A 16,278-nucleotide genomic window follows, 5' to 3' on the forward strand; every position below is an offset into this window, starting at 1 on the left:
ATCCATATTCAATGACTGACTCTCTGCCTTGCTCTGCTGTACCACCTTTCTGCAGAGGGCCTCCAAGCCCTTTGCAAACAAGAGACACACGAGTCTGGTGTGCCGTGTCCCCCGGTGGTACGGGGAGTGATGACTCCTCTTACTGCCAGCCAGGCAGGATTAAAATAAATCCACAACAAAGAGACAACTCAGTGACTGTTCCCTTTGATTTCTCTTTGCAAATTATTTGCCAGCATGTCTCAGCCTCTTCAGATTTGCTCTTATCTGTGCCTCCTTGCAAATCTTCTCTGTGGACTGCCTGTTGTATGTGGACTGGGGGTGAAAAGCCTCGGGTTAGATCCTCTCAGCAGAGCACTCAGCAGATAATTCTTGCTTACGGATTGCTTTACATGTAATCATCAAATGTTTTGGGTTGGAAGAGACCTTTAAAGGTCATCTAGTCCAATCCTCCTGCAGTGAGCAGAGATATCTTCAACTACAGCAGGTTGCTCAGCTTTTGGAGTTGCTTGTTCCAGATCATCATAATCTCCATCATCTTGGGTAATGACAGCAATTGTGAGGCCATTGCTGCAGCTCTTTGACTTGGTGGATGGCTTTGGAGACACCCAGTTCCTCCGAGACCCACTCCATCCTTGCAAGGGATTGCAGGGCAGGATGCTGAGAATGGATCCTGTGGCATTATCAGTTCTTTGCATGTCGTGGGTGGCTGTTTGTTTGTTTTGCAGTGGTGCAGTGACATATCTAGCAGATGCATTGTGGGTTTCATGCTTGATGGTTGGTTCTGAATTCATTGTGTTTGTGTGTTGAAGGCATCAGTTAGAGTGCTCAGATGCTCTTGGGAAGTTAACATGATAAAATGTTGTAAATTAGTTTGTTGTGTTGGTTTTCTTTTTTTCTCTGTGCTGTAACTCATCTGTAGTACTGGCTGTGTGCCTTTCATCTGCAGATTGCTGTCACTTGCAAAGGGGGACCATAAAGCTGTTCTCCACTTGCAGAGGATAAAAACTGGAGCATAGCAGGGAAGGGGAGGAGTGACATTTCCCCAGCACTGCATGAGCCAGTGGGAGTGATTGTGAACAAAGCCCGGGGCTCTTGAAGCAGTGAAGCTGCACTGCTTGTACCAGCCCTGCCTGATAAGAGGCAAATAAAATCCAGAGCTTCCATCTCTGCTTCTTGCTGCTGGAGCTACCACAGCTTCCACCACCTTGCTGTAGTTTTCTTGACCATGCTATTGCTGCCTCTGGTGCAATACTGCAGGCTTCTCTGAGCAAGAGGGACGAGATGTGAACCTCATCTTGGAAAGCACCTTGGAAAAACACTGAAATGGGGACTCTACAACTGGAACATCTGTGGCTCGCTTCTTCTGCTGGTATTTGTCCTTTTTGTCATTTATTTGCCTCTCCTTCAAAACAATGAGCTCTCCACACTGTTGGTTGCTCTAGGCCCAGTCTAAGAGTTGTGGAAACCCTGTCTGGTTTTTAAAGGTCACAGCAGGGTTGAGCTGAAGACAAAGCCTGTTTGAAGACAAAAACCTGTTCTTGGATGAAGGAGAGCTTGTTGCCTGAAGCTAACTGCAGACAAGAAGCAGGGATTACTTGAGAGAAGAGAGGAGATATTTAAAGTCCTTGCTATTCAGTGTGCTGTGTTCCCCATCAGCAAATGCAAAGTGAGTTCTGCATTTCTTACTGCTTTGAGTCATTTCAGTGTCTCCACTTCTGCTCTGGTTCTCCATCAAATACGAATTATTTGAATCCTTGAACTTTGTCTTCAAAGCTGCCCAAAGCTTGGACCTGATAGATCCCATAATAACTAGCCAACAGTGACCCTGTCCCTGTTGTTTTGGGCTCTACATAAAGCCACGTTGGCCAAAGTCTTCTTAGTGATTTCTTTAACGAGCTCTTTGGTGCTGAGAATCTTGACTTTGGTTGGCTGCTGATCTGGAGCCCTTCTGTCCTCTCCCCACTTATGGAGACAGTTTCCCATTTGGGCTGCCTTTTCTCTGTGTCTTCGTGTTGTCATTGCCTGTCCCTTTTGCCTCCATTTTTGTTCACTTCTCCTCTTAGTGTAGGGTGTCAATGCAAACTGGCATGATGAGGTCTTTCTGATTTTCTCATGCTGCTTGGTATCAATCCTATCCAATACAAGCCCTTTTAGAACCTGATAGAAGTGACAGACATCAGCAAGGACCTATAATAAAATCTGATCACAGAATACCAGATTGGAAGGAACCTCAAGGATCATCTGGTCCAATCTTTCTTGGCAAAAGCAGGATCTAGACAAGATGGCCCAGCACCCAGTCCAGCTGAATCTTAAAAGTGGACAATGCTGGGGATTCCAACACTTCCCTGGGGAAAATATTTCAATGATTGTTCTCATTGTGAAAAAATTGCCTTTTGTGTCGAACTGGAATCTTCTCAGGAGTAACATGCACCTATTACTCCTTGTTAAAAGGGATTCTCCATCTTCTTTGTACCCACCCTTTAAATACTGGAACTGAGGTCTGAGGTCTTTTCTCAAGGCTGAACAAACCTAATTCTCTCAGTTGTTCCTCACATGGCAGCTGCCCAGTCCTTGGATCATCTTGGTGGCCCTTCTCTGGATCCTCTCCAGTCTGTCCATATCTTTTTTTTGTATGGTAGGGAGCAAAACTTAACAGTATTCCAGATGTGGCCTGATGAGTTCTAAGCAGAGTGGGATAATGACTTTATTGCTGCTCATGATAGCCTTGTTGATGTAACCTAGCCTTCCACTGCAGAATACTGTTCACTCCTATTGAGCATGTTGTCCACCAGGACCCTCAAATCCCTTTCTACTGAGATGTTCCCCTGACATCTCAGGGATGTAGGTAGATCCCAGCCTATTCTGCAATCATGAGTTATATTTTCCCAACACCATACACTTGGCTTTGTTGAACTTTGTAATATTCTTGTTAGTCCAGTGTTTCAGCCTCTACGGAGTTTCCCACAGGATGGTTTTCCCTTCCAAAGTGTCCATTTCTCCACTCTGGTATCATCAGCAAACTTCATCAGGGTACAGTTGATACCCTCATCCAGATTGCTTATTAATATATTAAAGAGCATTGGGCCCAATATCAATCCTTGGGGGACCCCACTTATGACAGGTTGCCAGTTTGAGCTATTTACCACCACCCTCTGGGTGCAGCCTATCAACCAGTTCCCACTCACCACACAAGCCACTTGCCTAGACCCAACACCTCAATTTCTCTAGGGGAAGGCTGTGGGAAACCACATCAAAAGCCTGGTTGAAATCCAGGTAGTCGATCACAAGGTTTATCCAAGGTAGAAGAAAACCATCAGCATCTGGCCCTTCTTAACTAGGACAGTGATGTAATGGGTGATCTTAGGGCTGGTATCTCCCAGCTCCTTCCCATTTCACTGTTTGATGTCGCCAACAGCTTGTCAGCTTTTCATCCCCCAACTGGGGTGTCTGCTGGCACGCTATAAATGTGCTCTCTTTCGCATCGTCAGCTCTGCACTCTGCTTCCCGCTGCAGCTTTGTCACCACACAGCGAACACATAACCCTCGCTGAGGTACACAGGCATGAGCTAAAGCTCATGGCCACCACTGAGAGGGAATACAACAAATAAGATGTTTCTGTTTCCCTTTTTTGGGAATATTCTTTCTTTTCACCAGTTAGTCCTTCATGGGAAGACTTTCTTGAGGCAGCCCATCTTTGTTAAGGAATCTTTGAGTCATGGAATAGTTAGGGTTGGAAAGGACCTTTGAAGGTCATCAAGCCCACCCTCCCTCCATTTAGTGTGGTCAGGCATTTGAACAGGTGGCCAAGGGAGGTGGTGGAGTTACCATCCATGGAGGTGCTCAAGGAATGTATAGACATGGCCGTTTGGGACATGATTTAATAGCTGTGGTGGTGTTTAGGTTGACAGCTGCATTTGATGATCTTAGAGGTCATAGAATCACAGAACGTATCTGGTTGGAAAAGACCTCCAACATCATCCAGTCCAGCCTTTGGCCCAGTACTGAAAGGCCACCACTAAACCACATCCGTAAGATCCAGGTCCACACGCTGCTTGAACACCTCTAGGGATGGTGCCAGGGATGGCCTTTTCCAGATGAAACAATTCTATGATCCTATCTTCAGGTTGCTCAAGGTCAGGTTGGACAGAGCTCTGAATCTCCTCTGACCCTTATCCAGAAAGCATGTTGCCTCCTTCAAAGCAGACAGGTGAAGCACATTGTCCCTCTGCAAAGGTTTTGGTACCTTTTGGACACCTTGCTCTAGCCTTAGTTCTTGGTTCAGCGCAATAATCCTGTGCCAGCTGAGTGCCAGCTCTGCTATGCCTGCTTGCCACCGTCTGTTTGAGCTGAAGCACCAGGTTACAGACTGCACAGTTAGTTCAACACTCTTACTTGAGTTCCTTTACACCTCTTGGGTAAATACCATCTGATCCCTCTGGTTTGCAACTGTCTCATCCGTGTTTTCCAAACCGTCTGTTGTCGGTTCTGTCCCATAACCTCCTCTGACACCCTCCTGGGAGTTGAAGGCAGTTTATTCCTCAAATTGTGGTGCTCAAACCTGAAGCAGAGCTGTGAGCTGAGACCTCACGAGTGCTGAGGAAAGCAGCAGTCTTACCTGATGTCTTACAGATGGTGTTCCCTGTTATACATCCCGTTATATATGTTTTGTTTTGTTTTTTTTTTCACAGCACCATGGTACTGCTGTCTCATCCTCAGCCTGTAATCGAGTATTTCTCCTCCTCCCACCCTATTCTTTCCTGCTGCTTCATATCATTTTAAACCAATTTGTTGAATTATTTGAGAGAGATCTTTGGTTTGTTGGAATGGATTTGTTGGTGGCAAAAGGCAAGGAACTGAGGGGTTTGAAGTTGGTTGGCTTGTTGCTTCAGACCATGGAAGTCACAATATTGATGCATTATATATTGACCATTATATACCTGCTCTGAACTCAAAGAAGCTCCAAAAAAGGAGAAAGGTGGGATGCAGTATCTGTGATTTCTTTTTTTCCCCTTAACTGGTTTTTGGTTGTTTGTTTCCTTGTGGGATTTTTGGTGTTGTTTGGTTTTGGTTGGTTGGTTGGGTGGGTGGGTGGGTTCTTTCTCCCTTTTTACTTGTTTTGTTTCAAAAAAGGGTCCCATTTTCAAGATAGATGTGCCCACCTGGCTTCTTCTCCCATTAAAACCAGACCTGGGATCTCTAATCCTTTGAGCAGAGCACACTGATGCTGCAAAAGCATGGCTGCCTGCTGTGAGTGAGGGTGCAGAGACCCGAGGAGAAAGGTGGCCAAATGCTGTGGTGTCCCCTCAAGATCTCCTGCTGGGAGCAGAGACGCTCTCAAGCCATGTGAAGGGAATGCTAAGGCTGTAGAGGAGAATTTTCAGGCAAAGGAGGAACGCAAACCATCTGTGCTCCAGTCACCCTGGCAGGCTGGGTACAATGTATGGATGGATTGTGCCCTTGCATGCAGGAGGACAGATGGTACATTGCTCCCCAGCTCCCACCACAACCTTCAGCACTCACCTCCATCACTCGCTGCATGCCTTTGACTTTACAAGGCCCAACAGGGAAGGGCTGCAATGACACAGGGTAGGCACAAATGGAGCTCAGCTTTTGTGGGTGGATGTTTTCATGCTGGTGGCATCAGAATTTTGGGCCAGGACACTCAAATGGACAAACAGAACTGTTGCAGGTCAGAACTGTGCAATGTGCTGGGGTCCTCTGAGGTTTCTTGTAGGGTGAGCAGTACAGCCCTAGACTCTTTGCAAAGCAAAATTAGGCCATCCCTAGACAACAGCTCGCTGAGGGAGGTAGTGGGGTTCCCATTCCTGGAGGTATTTGAGAGTTGTGTAGATGTAGTGCTTAGTGATATGGTTTAGTCAAATGCTTGTCAGAGAATGATTTTGGTTGGAAAAGGACTCTAAGATCATTGAGTCTAACTGTCAGCCTAACACCATAGCCATGAGACCATGTCCCAAATTGCCATGCTCCACCACCTCCCTGATCAGCCTGTTCCAATGCTTGACCACGCTTTCTGCAAAGAAATTTTTCCTAATATCCAACGTAAACTTACCCTGGCACAATTTCAGGCCATTTCTTCTCATCCTACCACCTGCTACTATGGACAAGAGACCAACCCCCACCTCACTCCAACCTCCTTTCAGGTAGTTGTAGAGAGCAGTGAGGTCTCCCTTCAGCCTCCTCCAAACTAAACAATCAAGGTTCCCTCAGCTGCTCCTCACTGGAGCTGTTCTCTAGAGCCTTCACCAGCTTTGTTGCCCTTCCCTGGACACACTACAACACCTCAATGTCTTTCTTGTAGTAAGGAGTCTAAAACTGAACCTGGTATTCAGGATGCAGCCTCACCAGTGCTGAGTACAGGGACACAATCACTTCCCTACTGCTGCTGGCCACACTATTGCTGATCCAAGCCAGGATGCTGTTGGCCTTCTTGGCCAGCTGAGCACACTGCTGTCAGTGTTAGTGCTAATGATTGGCCTTGATGATCTCAAAGGCCTGCTCTAGCCTAGTCTTTTACTATGTAATTTGACCCAAACCCATTGGGGCCCAGAGCCCTCCAATGGGTGGCAAGCACCTGGCTCTCTGGGCAACACCATGCGGCCCTGCCTGCGCCTTGGCGCCTTCCCAGGCAGCTGTCAGTCAGCAGTGCTGGCCCTGTTCTCACTCTCACACAGTATTATCTCTACCCGCTGCTGCAAATTGGCTCTGAGCAATCCTTGATCTGTCAGCATCGCCTACCCACTCTCAGATGTCACCAGCCCCCGCTGCTGCCCTGCTCAGTAACGTGTCTCTCTGAAATGTAATAATTCATTAACTCGAGCTTAACTTTCTTTTCCCCCCTCCCCCCCTTTCTTTTCCCCCTCCCCTCTCTACCACCCCTTCCTCCTTCTAATGGACAAAAGCAATTAAGCTCCATTAGGGATCAAGTGTGTGGGAACTGTCTCCCTCGGAGACACTGTGCAGCTGCATCACTGCCTTGTCCCTGGATGTGTGTGGCATCAGCTTCTGGCAAATCAGGGCTCTGTAAGCAAAGGGTTGGGTAAGGGGGAAATGGTGTTCAGCAATGGGGGAACTGGAAAAGGTGATCCCAGTCCCTCTTCTGGGAGAAGATGATTTGAAGCTCATCTGCTCCTCCTGGCTGGATTTCATCATGGACACAAGATGATGATGCCTTCTCTCACCATGCAGCAAAAAGTGACACCAGCCACAGCAGAGGAAGAGCTGAAAGGCAGGGGGGTGGGCAACAGATGTGGCAGAGAGGGGCCAGATTCCCAGCTAATGTAAAGCATGGGAAGCTTTCCAGGTGCTCCTTATCACAGAATATATCTGTGGGGTCCTGCTGGCAAAAGTTCTGTCAAGGTGCTGGCTGTGCCCATGTCTGTTGGACAGACATTCAACACACCAGAGGACCAATAAACCAAACCAGAGGGAGAGAGGCAACTTCCCAACTATCTTTGGCTGCAGACAGCATCTTCTCATTCCTTGACATCCCAGATTTGCTAACAAAAGCCAGTAAAGGATGATGGCACAACCAAAAGTGGTCCTGCCTTCCCTCCAGCTAGGGCGAGGAGGGTTTTGGCATTGCATGCCCAAAGCTGCGAGTGCATTTTGCTGTTGGCTGCAGGAGGTCCTTCCTCTCCCCCGTCTCTTCCCGCCCTCCTTTCCTTCAGTTAGGCTGCTTTTCTCTTCCTTGGTTTTTGTTCTCTCCCCCTTCCCTGCCCCAGGAAGAAAGTCTCATTTCAGTCTGAAAGCGAGCAGTGGAGGGGGAGAGTCATTTGATGCTTAATGCCAGAGCGGCAGGAAACTTCACCTTCCTGGGGTGGAATTAAAATTGCTTGAATTGTTTGGGGATCTCAAACAAGAGATGTAGAGAACATTCAGGGCTTTTCACACAAGCGCACACACACACACACACATGCAAAAGCCCACACAGCATTAAGGGTGTAATAGCTCAGCCTGGGTAGTGCACTTGAACTCTCTCTGCAGCAGACAGACCAGTTCTTGCAGTTCTTCTGAATCTTTCTTTTTTTTTTTTTTTTTTTTTCCTGGTTTTGGAAGCTGGGGATTACTGCTAGTCTCCAGGGAGAGAGACATTTTTCTTGCAGAGAGAGCAGTGCTATTTGTTCTTCACACTTATGCTTTCCTCCAAGCAGCCTGGGACCAGGAGGGGCTGGGGGCATGGGCTGGGCTACTCCATGCAGTTGGTGCTCGGTGCCTGTCAAGACTTGAGGGAGCTGCACCCAGCAGATTGCATCCTGCTGGTGATGTACCAAGGCAGGAAGGGTGTGCTGAGGTGATGTCTGGTGTGAAGGATGCTGCTTATGTGCAAATGCGATCATCATCAGAGGTATAGTGTGTAGGTTGAGATGCCCCAGGGACATGGTGTATGCAAGCACAGGTTGGTAGGTCTGGCTGTGTTGTCTTGCATATAGCCCATGGCATGGGGTGAGGTTGCCTACATCGCTGCCCCTGTGCTTCACAGAATGCCAGGTTAGAAGGGACCCAAGGATCATTTGATCCAATCTTTCTAGGTGATAATGTGTTGAAATGAGATGGCCCAGAACCCTGTCCAGCTGAGTCTTAAAACTGTCCACTGTAGGAGATTCCACTGCTTCCCTTGGGAGATGATTCCAATGTCTTACTGTTCTCATGGTGAAACATTTTCTTCTGGAGTCGAATCAGAATCTCCCCAGCAGTAATTTGTACCCATTGCCCCTTGTCCTCTCTATGGGACTCCTTGTAAAAAAGGAGTCTCCATCCTCCTGGTAGCCACCCTTTATGTACTGCTCCATGTGGTAATAAGGTCTCCCTTGAGCCTTCTCTTCTCAAGGCTGAACCAATCCAGTTCCCTCAGCCTTTCTTCACACAGCAGGTCTGCCAGTCCTCTGATCATCCTTGTGGCACTTCTCTGGACAATTTCCAGCCTGTCCACAACTCTTTTGTATAGGTTGCTGCCAAGTATTTTAGTTTCTCTGTGTGTGTGTGATAGCCTTTGCATATATACTTCAGGTGATTCTTCATAACAAGATGGTGGAAAAAACCTGCATGGGTCTCCTGCATATGGCAGCAGCTGTATGCAAACCAGAAAGCAGACCATGCTTACCATCATGGTCTGGTGTTTTAACAACACATGAGAAGGTATATATAGCCCTAGCTGCATGTAGAATCACAGACTGTTGGAGTTGGAAGGGACCTTTAAAGGTTATCTAGTCTAACCCCCTTGCAGTCAGCAGGGACATCTTCAGCTAGATGAGGTTGCCCAGAGCCCCATCCAACCTGACCTTGACAGTGGTGGACTAGGCTATAGATGAAATCATGTGTTATGTTTTGAGGAGTGTGTTTCCGTGTGTTCTTAGGAGTTCAGGTAGGCACATGGATGCTGGCACCTCTGTGCACCACCTGCATGAGTAGTGGGTATGGAATTAGCTCTGGCCAGCATTGTCCAGGGTTTGACATGCCCTTGCCTTCACAGAGCCCATGAGGTGCTGCTTGTCCTCCTGCCCACTGCAGAGCTCGACAAGCTGCCTCCCCACAGTGCCCTGTTTTTATTACCTGAACTAACATGCAAAAGAAGCTTGAGCTGGTAACGGAGTGAGGTGGCTCTGGGAGCATCTTCCCTGAATGGCAGCAGCTCCCACTTAGGACACATAGGGCTGAGTGACCAAGCAGGAGTTTTACCCAGTCCTTTCCTCCTGCAAAGAAGGCTCCTTTCTGATTGTTCACCCACCCTCTGGCTGTGCTATGGCTGGGGTGGCCATGCTTCTCCCCAGCTTGAACCACCTTGGCTCATGCTCACTCTTGGTCCCTGCCACCAGCCCTATGGTGCCCCAGCTTCCTGAGCATCCTGCTGCCCACTGGCCATGCTCTCACCACCTTCCTCTGCCCTTGCCTTCCCAGGGAGTTTGCCAAAGAGCGTGAGCGAGTGGAGAACCGCCGAGCCTTCATGAAGTTGCGGCGCCAGCAGCAGATCGAGCGGGAGCTCAACGGCTACCGGGCTTGGATAGACAAAGCAGGTAAAGGCTGCTGGGCTGGGGGGTCCCAGTGGGAAAAATGGGCACAGCAGGCTGCTGGTCATGAAGAACGGTGGGGATGGGAAGGGATCCTGGGCCATCATCCAGTGCAACCCAAAAGTTGCACAGGTGTTCCCACTACGGTGTTGGGTGCCTGGGAGAACTCAGCAGAAGAAGATGTGGTGGTCCGGCAAGCAAGAACATCGCCAACAGCTGGTGAAACCTCCTGTTCTGTGGCAGGAAACTGTCCTAATTTCAACATGAAGCATGTTACATCTCCAGGGGAGGCTGTGAGCATCATGGCTGTCAGTTTTTTTTCTGCAATGGTTTTCCTTCTCTTGATGTTTGCTGGAGTTCCCTGCAGCAGTGGGCAGTAGGAAGCAGAGCAGTGAACAGTGACAGTGGTTTACCACTTAAACCTTCTCCTAGAGCAGTCTGGAGGGCATGCAATCACTAGTTCCCATCTTGGGGTTCCTGAACCTGAGATAGGGCTGGGGACAGTGAAGGTTTTCAGGTTTCCTGATGACACTCAGGCAGGCACAACCACTTGTGGTTGCTAGTCCCCCAGACTGCCACAGCCCTTCATGGGGATCAAGTCACTGCATTTGGCTCTGGGAAGGGAGGTTTTACACTTTCATTTAGCATGAAGAATTGAAAAGGGATGAGTCTCTTGAAATGAGCCTTGAGCCTCAGCCTTGGTCCTGGGCTGGGATGATGAGCCCTAGACCTGTCTGTGATGTTCAACTTTAGTGGAGTTAATGATACTTGTCACCCTCCAGAATTTGCTTTTGGACACTTAACCAATTCTTGTCAAGAGCTTGCCTGAAACAACCATATCTAGGTTGGGCAAAGTGCTTAGGTTCAAGGCAGCGAGTGTTCAGCCAGTGGTGTCTCATCTCCTGATGCTGAACTGTGTGTTTTGCGTAGAGGAAGTCATGCTGGCTGAAGAGAACAAAAATTCTGGGACCTCAGCCTTGGAAGGTAAGACAAGCAATGCCCTACCTAAAATTCTGCCTGCTCTTCCTTCTGCTTGCTTGTAGCTGGAGATTGAATCTTCCAGCTGTGACGGGAGGTCTGGGGATGCCCCAGTGGGGTCTGCAGCCCAAGAGAGAGGTTTGGGTAGCTGGATTGACAGCATGACCCTTGAGGGAACATGGAGGCCAGGAGGTGTCTGGTCCCACACAAAAGATAACTCTGGACTAGGGTCACCTGGATATTTCTGTCCTGTTACCAGACCTGAGTTATCTGGGTACTGATCACCAGGTCCTAGTCCAATAAGTCAGTGACTGAGAGTTGGGCCACCGTGGCTCCGACACCTATTCCTCTTCTCGTCTCAGTGCTTAGGCGAGCCACCATCAAAAGGAACCGGACGGATGCCTCAGGTGATGAGCATTGTGTTGATATCTCCTCCGTAGGCGAACGAAGACTGGCACAGAGAAGACCTCTCCATCCAACCTTGGGTCAGTGCACTTTGTAGCTTGTTTCTCCAAAACCTCTGTCAGCTTAATGAGTTATCAGAGTCACATTCAGCACATGGAGACTGTCACAGATCATCCATCTCTGCTAGTCAGGCAGCAAAGGGGGCAGACCCCCCAAAAGCTGTCTGGATAGGTCATGTCCCATAAGAGCAGTGTGTGTGAGCCATCTGTCCTATCTCATGTTGCAGGGAACCCTGGAGCACCCAACTCCTTCTCTCACCTTGACTGAAGCACTCAACTTCTTCTCCCCCTTTTTTGCTCTTAGGTAATCCCTTGAGTCACTCTGGCCTCAAAGGTGCCAGAGTGGATGGTGCCTCCTATTTACGGCACAAGGAGCGACTCCTGCGCATCTCCGTTCGCCACATGGTGAAATCCCAGGTCTTCTACTGGATTGTCTTGAGCCTGGTGGCTCTAAACACTGCCTGCGTAGCCATTGTCCATCACAACCAGCCAGCCTGGCTCACCCACTTTCTCTGTGAGTCTTTGGGCTTTGTGTATGTGTGAGAGTGCTGTTTGGACATGTAAAACCTTCTGCAGCTGCCTTATCTTCAATGGCCAGAGCTTGAAGCATACTCTCACTCCTTGCACTGGGGCACATGAGGATGGATCCCACCAGAGTCACATTGGTTTGGAGATGGGTGGGGAATATTCTGTTGATAGCAAGGGACCATGTGTAGCCACTTAATTCATTTTTGCCCTTGGCTCTGTGGCCACTGATGGCTCTTATTCCTGTGAGCACACATGGAGGAGTTTTACTAGACTCATGCCCTTCGGGTCTCACGTGTTTGTCATGAGAGAGAAACAGCCTGCAGGTCACAGTTGGATTTGTCCTAAAAACTGTGAATAGTGGTGATGGAAAGCTTGGTGGAGATCCATCTTTGAATTTCCACAAGCAATCGCTGGAAAGACATGGATTTTCAGGGCTGGGACTGGTCATGGGAGAACCACCTGGTTAAAATTCTGATGCAGAGTGTGGCATGGAGATCCCAAGCTTGAAAATAGTTACTGGAGCATCACCCAGCCTACCACAAGCCATGATACAAGGTTAGGTCTCAGAGGTGGTACATCCAAGTCTGTTCCAGCATGGTACTAATGGCAGAACAGTGTGGTCAACCTCATGGGAGCCATGTGCTGCTCCTGAACTGCTGCAGTAGAGACAGTGCTGCTTTCTCAGTTCTGCTGTTGTTACCTTGAAAATGTCCCTGTTAAGCACTAGCTCTCCTCAGTTCTGCATTAGCAGTCTCAGGCCTGCCGGGATCTCAGCGTGCCATGGTGTGATATGGCAGCTGGTCATGGTGAGAAGCATCTTTTGGATGAGGTGAAGAGCCAGACTCTTGCTTGCTAATGTTCATGAAATAGCTGGAGAAGCTTTTCACTGGCTGTTGGCTGTTGGGTTCAGTTTCCCTGGCCAAGTTTCAGGCATAAAATGATGTCAATCCAGGTTGCTAATATTCCCCTACAGTGTTGTGTGGTCAATGTCTTTGCAGACACCCCAACCACTGCTGTAAAATGCTAAAGAGATGCTCTGCACCTTGCCAGACATCTCTGGTCTTCTCAGCCCCGTGGGACACTGGTGTACCTATCCTGAAAGCTTAACTTGTGGAGTTTGTGGTCTGTTATATGGAATTTAGCTCCTTGCAGACAAGCTTCCCTCATCCCAAACCCTGAGCTCTTGGGGAAGCAGCATGGTCCTGAACTTGTGCCATCTCTGTGATGTGGTCTGTGGGCTATGAGTGGATGTATACAGGATGCCCCTCACAGCTTGGCACACTGAGGGTAGCTTGCCTGGATTTTCTCTTTCAGACTATGCAGAGTTCCTGTTTCTTGGGCTCTTCCTTCTGGAGATGTCCTTAAAGATGTACGGGATGGGGCCACGCCTCTACTTCCATTCTTCTTTCAACTGCTTCGACTGTGGGGTAAGCGGTGCCAGAGATGCTGTGGGTGTAGGGGGAGATGGTTGGCAGGTTTCTGTAGTGCAGGGTACCAAAGGAGAGAAGAATGAGATGGCCCTGGCAGTGTGCAGGGGAATCCTTTCTGCTGTAACAGCCTACCTGTGCCAGACTGAGACACCAAGTCTTGAGGAGGGTGGTGGGTGCTCACATTCCAGCACATGGAATTTTTCCTGCACCAGCCTGTCCTGAGCCTATTTTTGACTCATGGGTTTGTGCACTTCCCAGGTCACGGTGGGAAGCATCTTTGAAGTGGTTTGGGCTATCTTCAGGCCAGGAACCTCTTTTGGGATCAGTGTCCTACGAGCCCTTCGTCTCCTGCGAATATTCAAAATAACCAAGTATGTACCAACCACCCAAGTCTGTCACCCATCGTCTTGGGACTGTGGTTACAGCCCAGATCCAGTCACTCTTGTTCCCCTGTTAGTATCTCTGTAAGTGCTCCAGAACTATCTCTTTTTTTAAGGTACTGGGCATCCCTGAGGAATTTGGTGGTCTCACTGATGAGCTCCATGAAGTCTATTATCAGCCTGCTCTTCCTCCTCTTCCTCTTCATTGTAGTCTTCGCCCTGCTGGGAATGCAGCTGTTTGGAGGCAGGTAGGTTAAGTCCAGGAAAAGGAATTTCTCAGTGTTAAAGCCCTCTTAAGTGCCTAGGAAGACTGTAGTTTTGCTTCTTGGCCTGCTGCTGACAGTGATATCTCTCCTGTGTAAAAGTCTTTGCTTGGGCAGGTGCCTCTGGGCTGGACTCATTTTGGATTCTGGCACCAAATGCTCAGGAAACCTTCCTTAAAGTGGGGAAAGGTCCTCTTAAAGCACAAAAGAGCTGGTAGCCCATCAGTCAGAGTTTTGATGACCTTGCTACTCCAGCCCATTTGCGTCCTCCTGGTTCTGCTTCCAGGTTCAACTTCATTGATGGGACGCCATCGGCCAACTTCGACACTTTTCCTGCAGCTATCATGACAGTGTTCCAGGTAGGAGATGAGCTTCAAGGGGACACAGCCAAAGGGTCTTGGGTCTCTGCTTACTCACCCCTGGCTGGAAAGGGCTCTCTAAACCAAACAAGTTCTCTTCTGTTGCATCCTTTCTCTTCTCCTACAATGGATGGAAACACTTCCACTTCCATTTTGCCTGGTGGAAGAGTTTCAAAACTCTTCTGATGAGACCTAAATCCTCAGCAGTGTCCAACACCTTCCTCAAGAGCTGCAGCTGTAGGGCTGGGCTATCTGCTGCACAGTCTCTGCATTTGGCTGCTGCAGTTTGGTGGGGTAGATCAGGGGGATTGTCCATGTGACAAGAAGGTGCAGGTGACATAGATGCTGGCTTGTTTTCCTGCAGATCCTGACGGGTGAGGACTGGAATGAGGTGATGTACAATGGCATCCGCTCGCAGGGAGGTGTTCGCTCAGGCATGTGGTCCTCCATCTATTTCATCGTCCTCACCTTGTTTGGAAACTGTATCCACCTGGCTACTGTGCTTTTACTGGAGACAACCCTGTTTCTGAGGGCATCTGCCTCCTCACCCACCAGTCCTTCCTCCTTTCCCAGTTGAGGGAGTCCTATCACGTGTGGCAGCCCTGGATATCCTAAAAGCAGAGAGGGACCTGTCGGGATCTGAACTGAGGGCTGTGTATATGGGATGGCTGAGGAGTTGTCCCTTTGGCTGCTCGCTATTGAGGAGCTGTCAGGGCCACCCTCCCTTGGTGGCTGCAGACACCCATGTCCTTAACATGTGCCTTGTGCATCCTTAGCTGCTTGCAGATACTCTACTGAATGTGTTCTTGGCCATCGCGGTGGACAACCTGGCCAATGCTCAGGAGCTCACCAAGGTATGTCCTGCTTGCTGCTAACTCTTCTCCCTCTGATTTGAAGATAGTAAAGGTGGGGCCAGCAGGAAAGGCACTGGAGTCCTCACTCCAGAGCTGAGGCCATCTTGTCTCTGCTGAGCTTGGATCAACCTGGAAATGGGAGTTCTTCCGCCGGGAGGGTACATAGCATGTTCCCTGGAAGCCCAAACGCACATTGCTGAGCAAAGCCACTTAAACTCTGACTCAGGAAAGTGCTTAAACCTGCTGGTCTCATGTCTCTCCAGGACCACCCACAATGCCCATCAAGCATGGCTTAACTATTTCTCCATTTAATCTCCCCATCTTCATTTGCCTTCCATCAGACTGAGATAGCCTTCATCTGTCTGATGGAGGCTGATACAGGGACAGTTACTCACCCAAGCACTCCGGAGATCTGGAGCAGGAAGAGCTTTCCGGTGGTGTCAATATTTATTCCCCATCTGTCTGCAGGGCAGTGGACATGATTTAGAGTGCAAATTAGGATGGTGCTTGAGAGGGTTATTTGGCTTAGCTTGATTTTAGGACCATGCTGGGAAATAATTGGGGAATGTTAAAACGTTGGGGCACCATCTGGATAACGATGAGTAGGCAAGAGCTGGCAGGGTCGTTGCTCTTTGGAGGGGACCAACAATCCCACAAGGCCCTTTTTTTGTTTTGTGGAGCCTATGCCTATTACTCAGGTCCTTGAAGCTGAGAGAGTTTCATGATGTTATAAATCTGACCTGTTAGCGCAAATGAAGAGCTTGGTGCTCATTTGCCCAGGGGGTGCTGGGGTCCCTGTCTTCCCACGGTGGGTGCAGGTGGGACTTCCAAGGGCTGCTGGCTGTTGCTGGGATGAGAAGGGTGGGAGAGCCCCGCGGCGTGCCAGCAGCATCAATTAAGGGAATGCTGAGCTTTTGAAAAGGCTGAAAGCACGCTAATGACTCCTAATGACATTTTTTGCTCTGGAGACACAACCGTACTCATTAAAGCAATACAG

At 49.0% G+C, this 16,278-nt stretch overlaps 1 protein-coding gene across 1 annotated transcript in view; it reads left to right on the plus strand.

Annotated features, from left to right (window-relative positions):
* The window catches only part of CACNA1E (calcium voltage-gated channel subunit alpha1 E), a 105,105-nt gene that overhangs the window by 45,518 nt on the left and 43,309 nt on the right, over window positions 1-16,278 (plus strand). Inside the window, exons 8-17 of the mRNA XM_054384678.1 lie at window positions 9,916-10,031; window positions 10,956-11,009; window positions 11,366-11,488; window positions 11,772-11,981; window positions 13,310-13,422; window positions 13,684-13,796; window positions 13,922-14,053; window positions 14,355-14,427; window positions 14,792-14,909; window positions 15,214-15,281. Coding sequence (XP_054240653.1) covers window positions 9,916-10,031; window positions 10,956-11,009; window positions 11,366-11,488; window positions 11,772-11,981; window positions 13,310-13,422; window positions 13,684-13,796; window positions 13,922-14,053; window positions 14,355-14,427; window positions 14,792-14,909; window positions 15,214-15,281 — 1,120 coding nt within the window. The remainder of the gene's footprint in view (window positions 1-9,915; window positions 10,032-10,955; window positions 11,010-11,365; window positions 11,489-11,771; window positions 11,982-13,309; window positions 13,423-13,683; window positions 13,797-13,921; window positions 14,054-14,354; window positions 14,428-14,791; window positions 14,910-15,213; window positions 15,282-16,278) is intronic.

Source organism: Indicator indicator, chromosome 10, assembly GCF_027791375.1.
Source record: "Indicator indicator isolate 239-I01 chromosome 10, UM_Iind_1.1, whole genome shotgun sequence".
Taxonomy (NCBI): Eukaryota; Metazoa; Chordata; class Aves; order Piciformes; family Indicatoridae; genus Indicator; species Indicator indicator.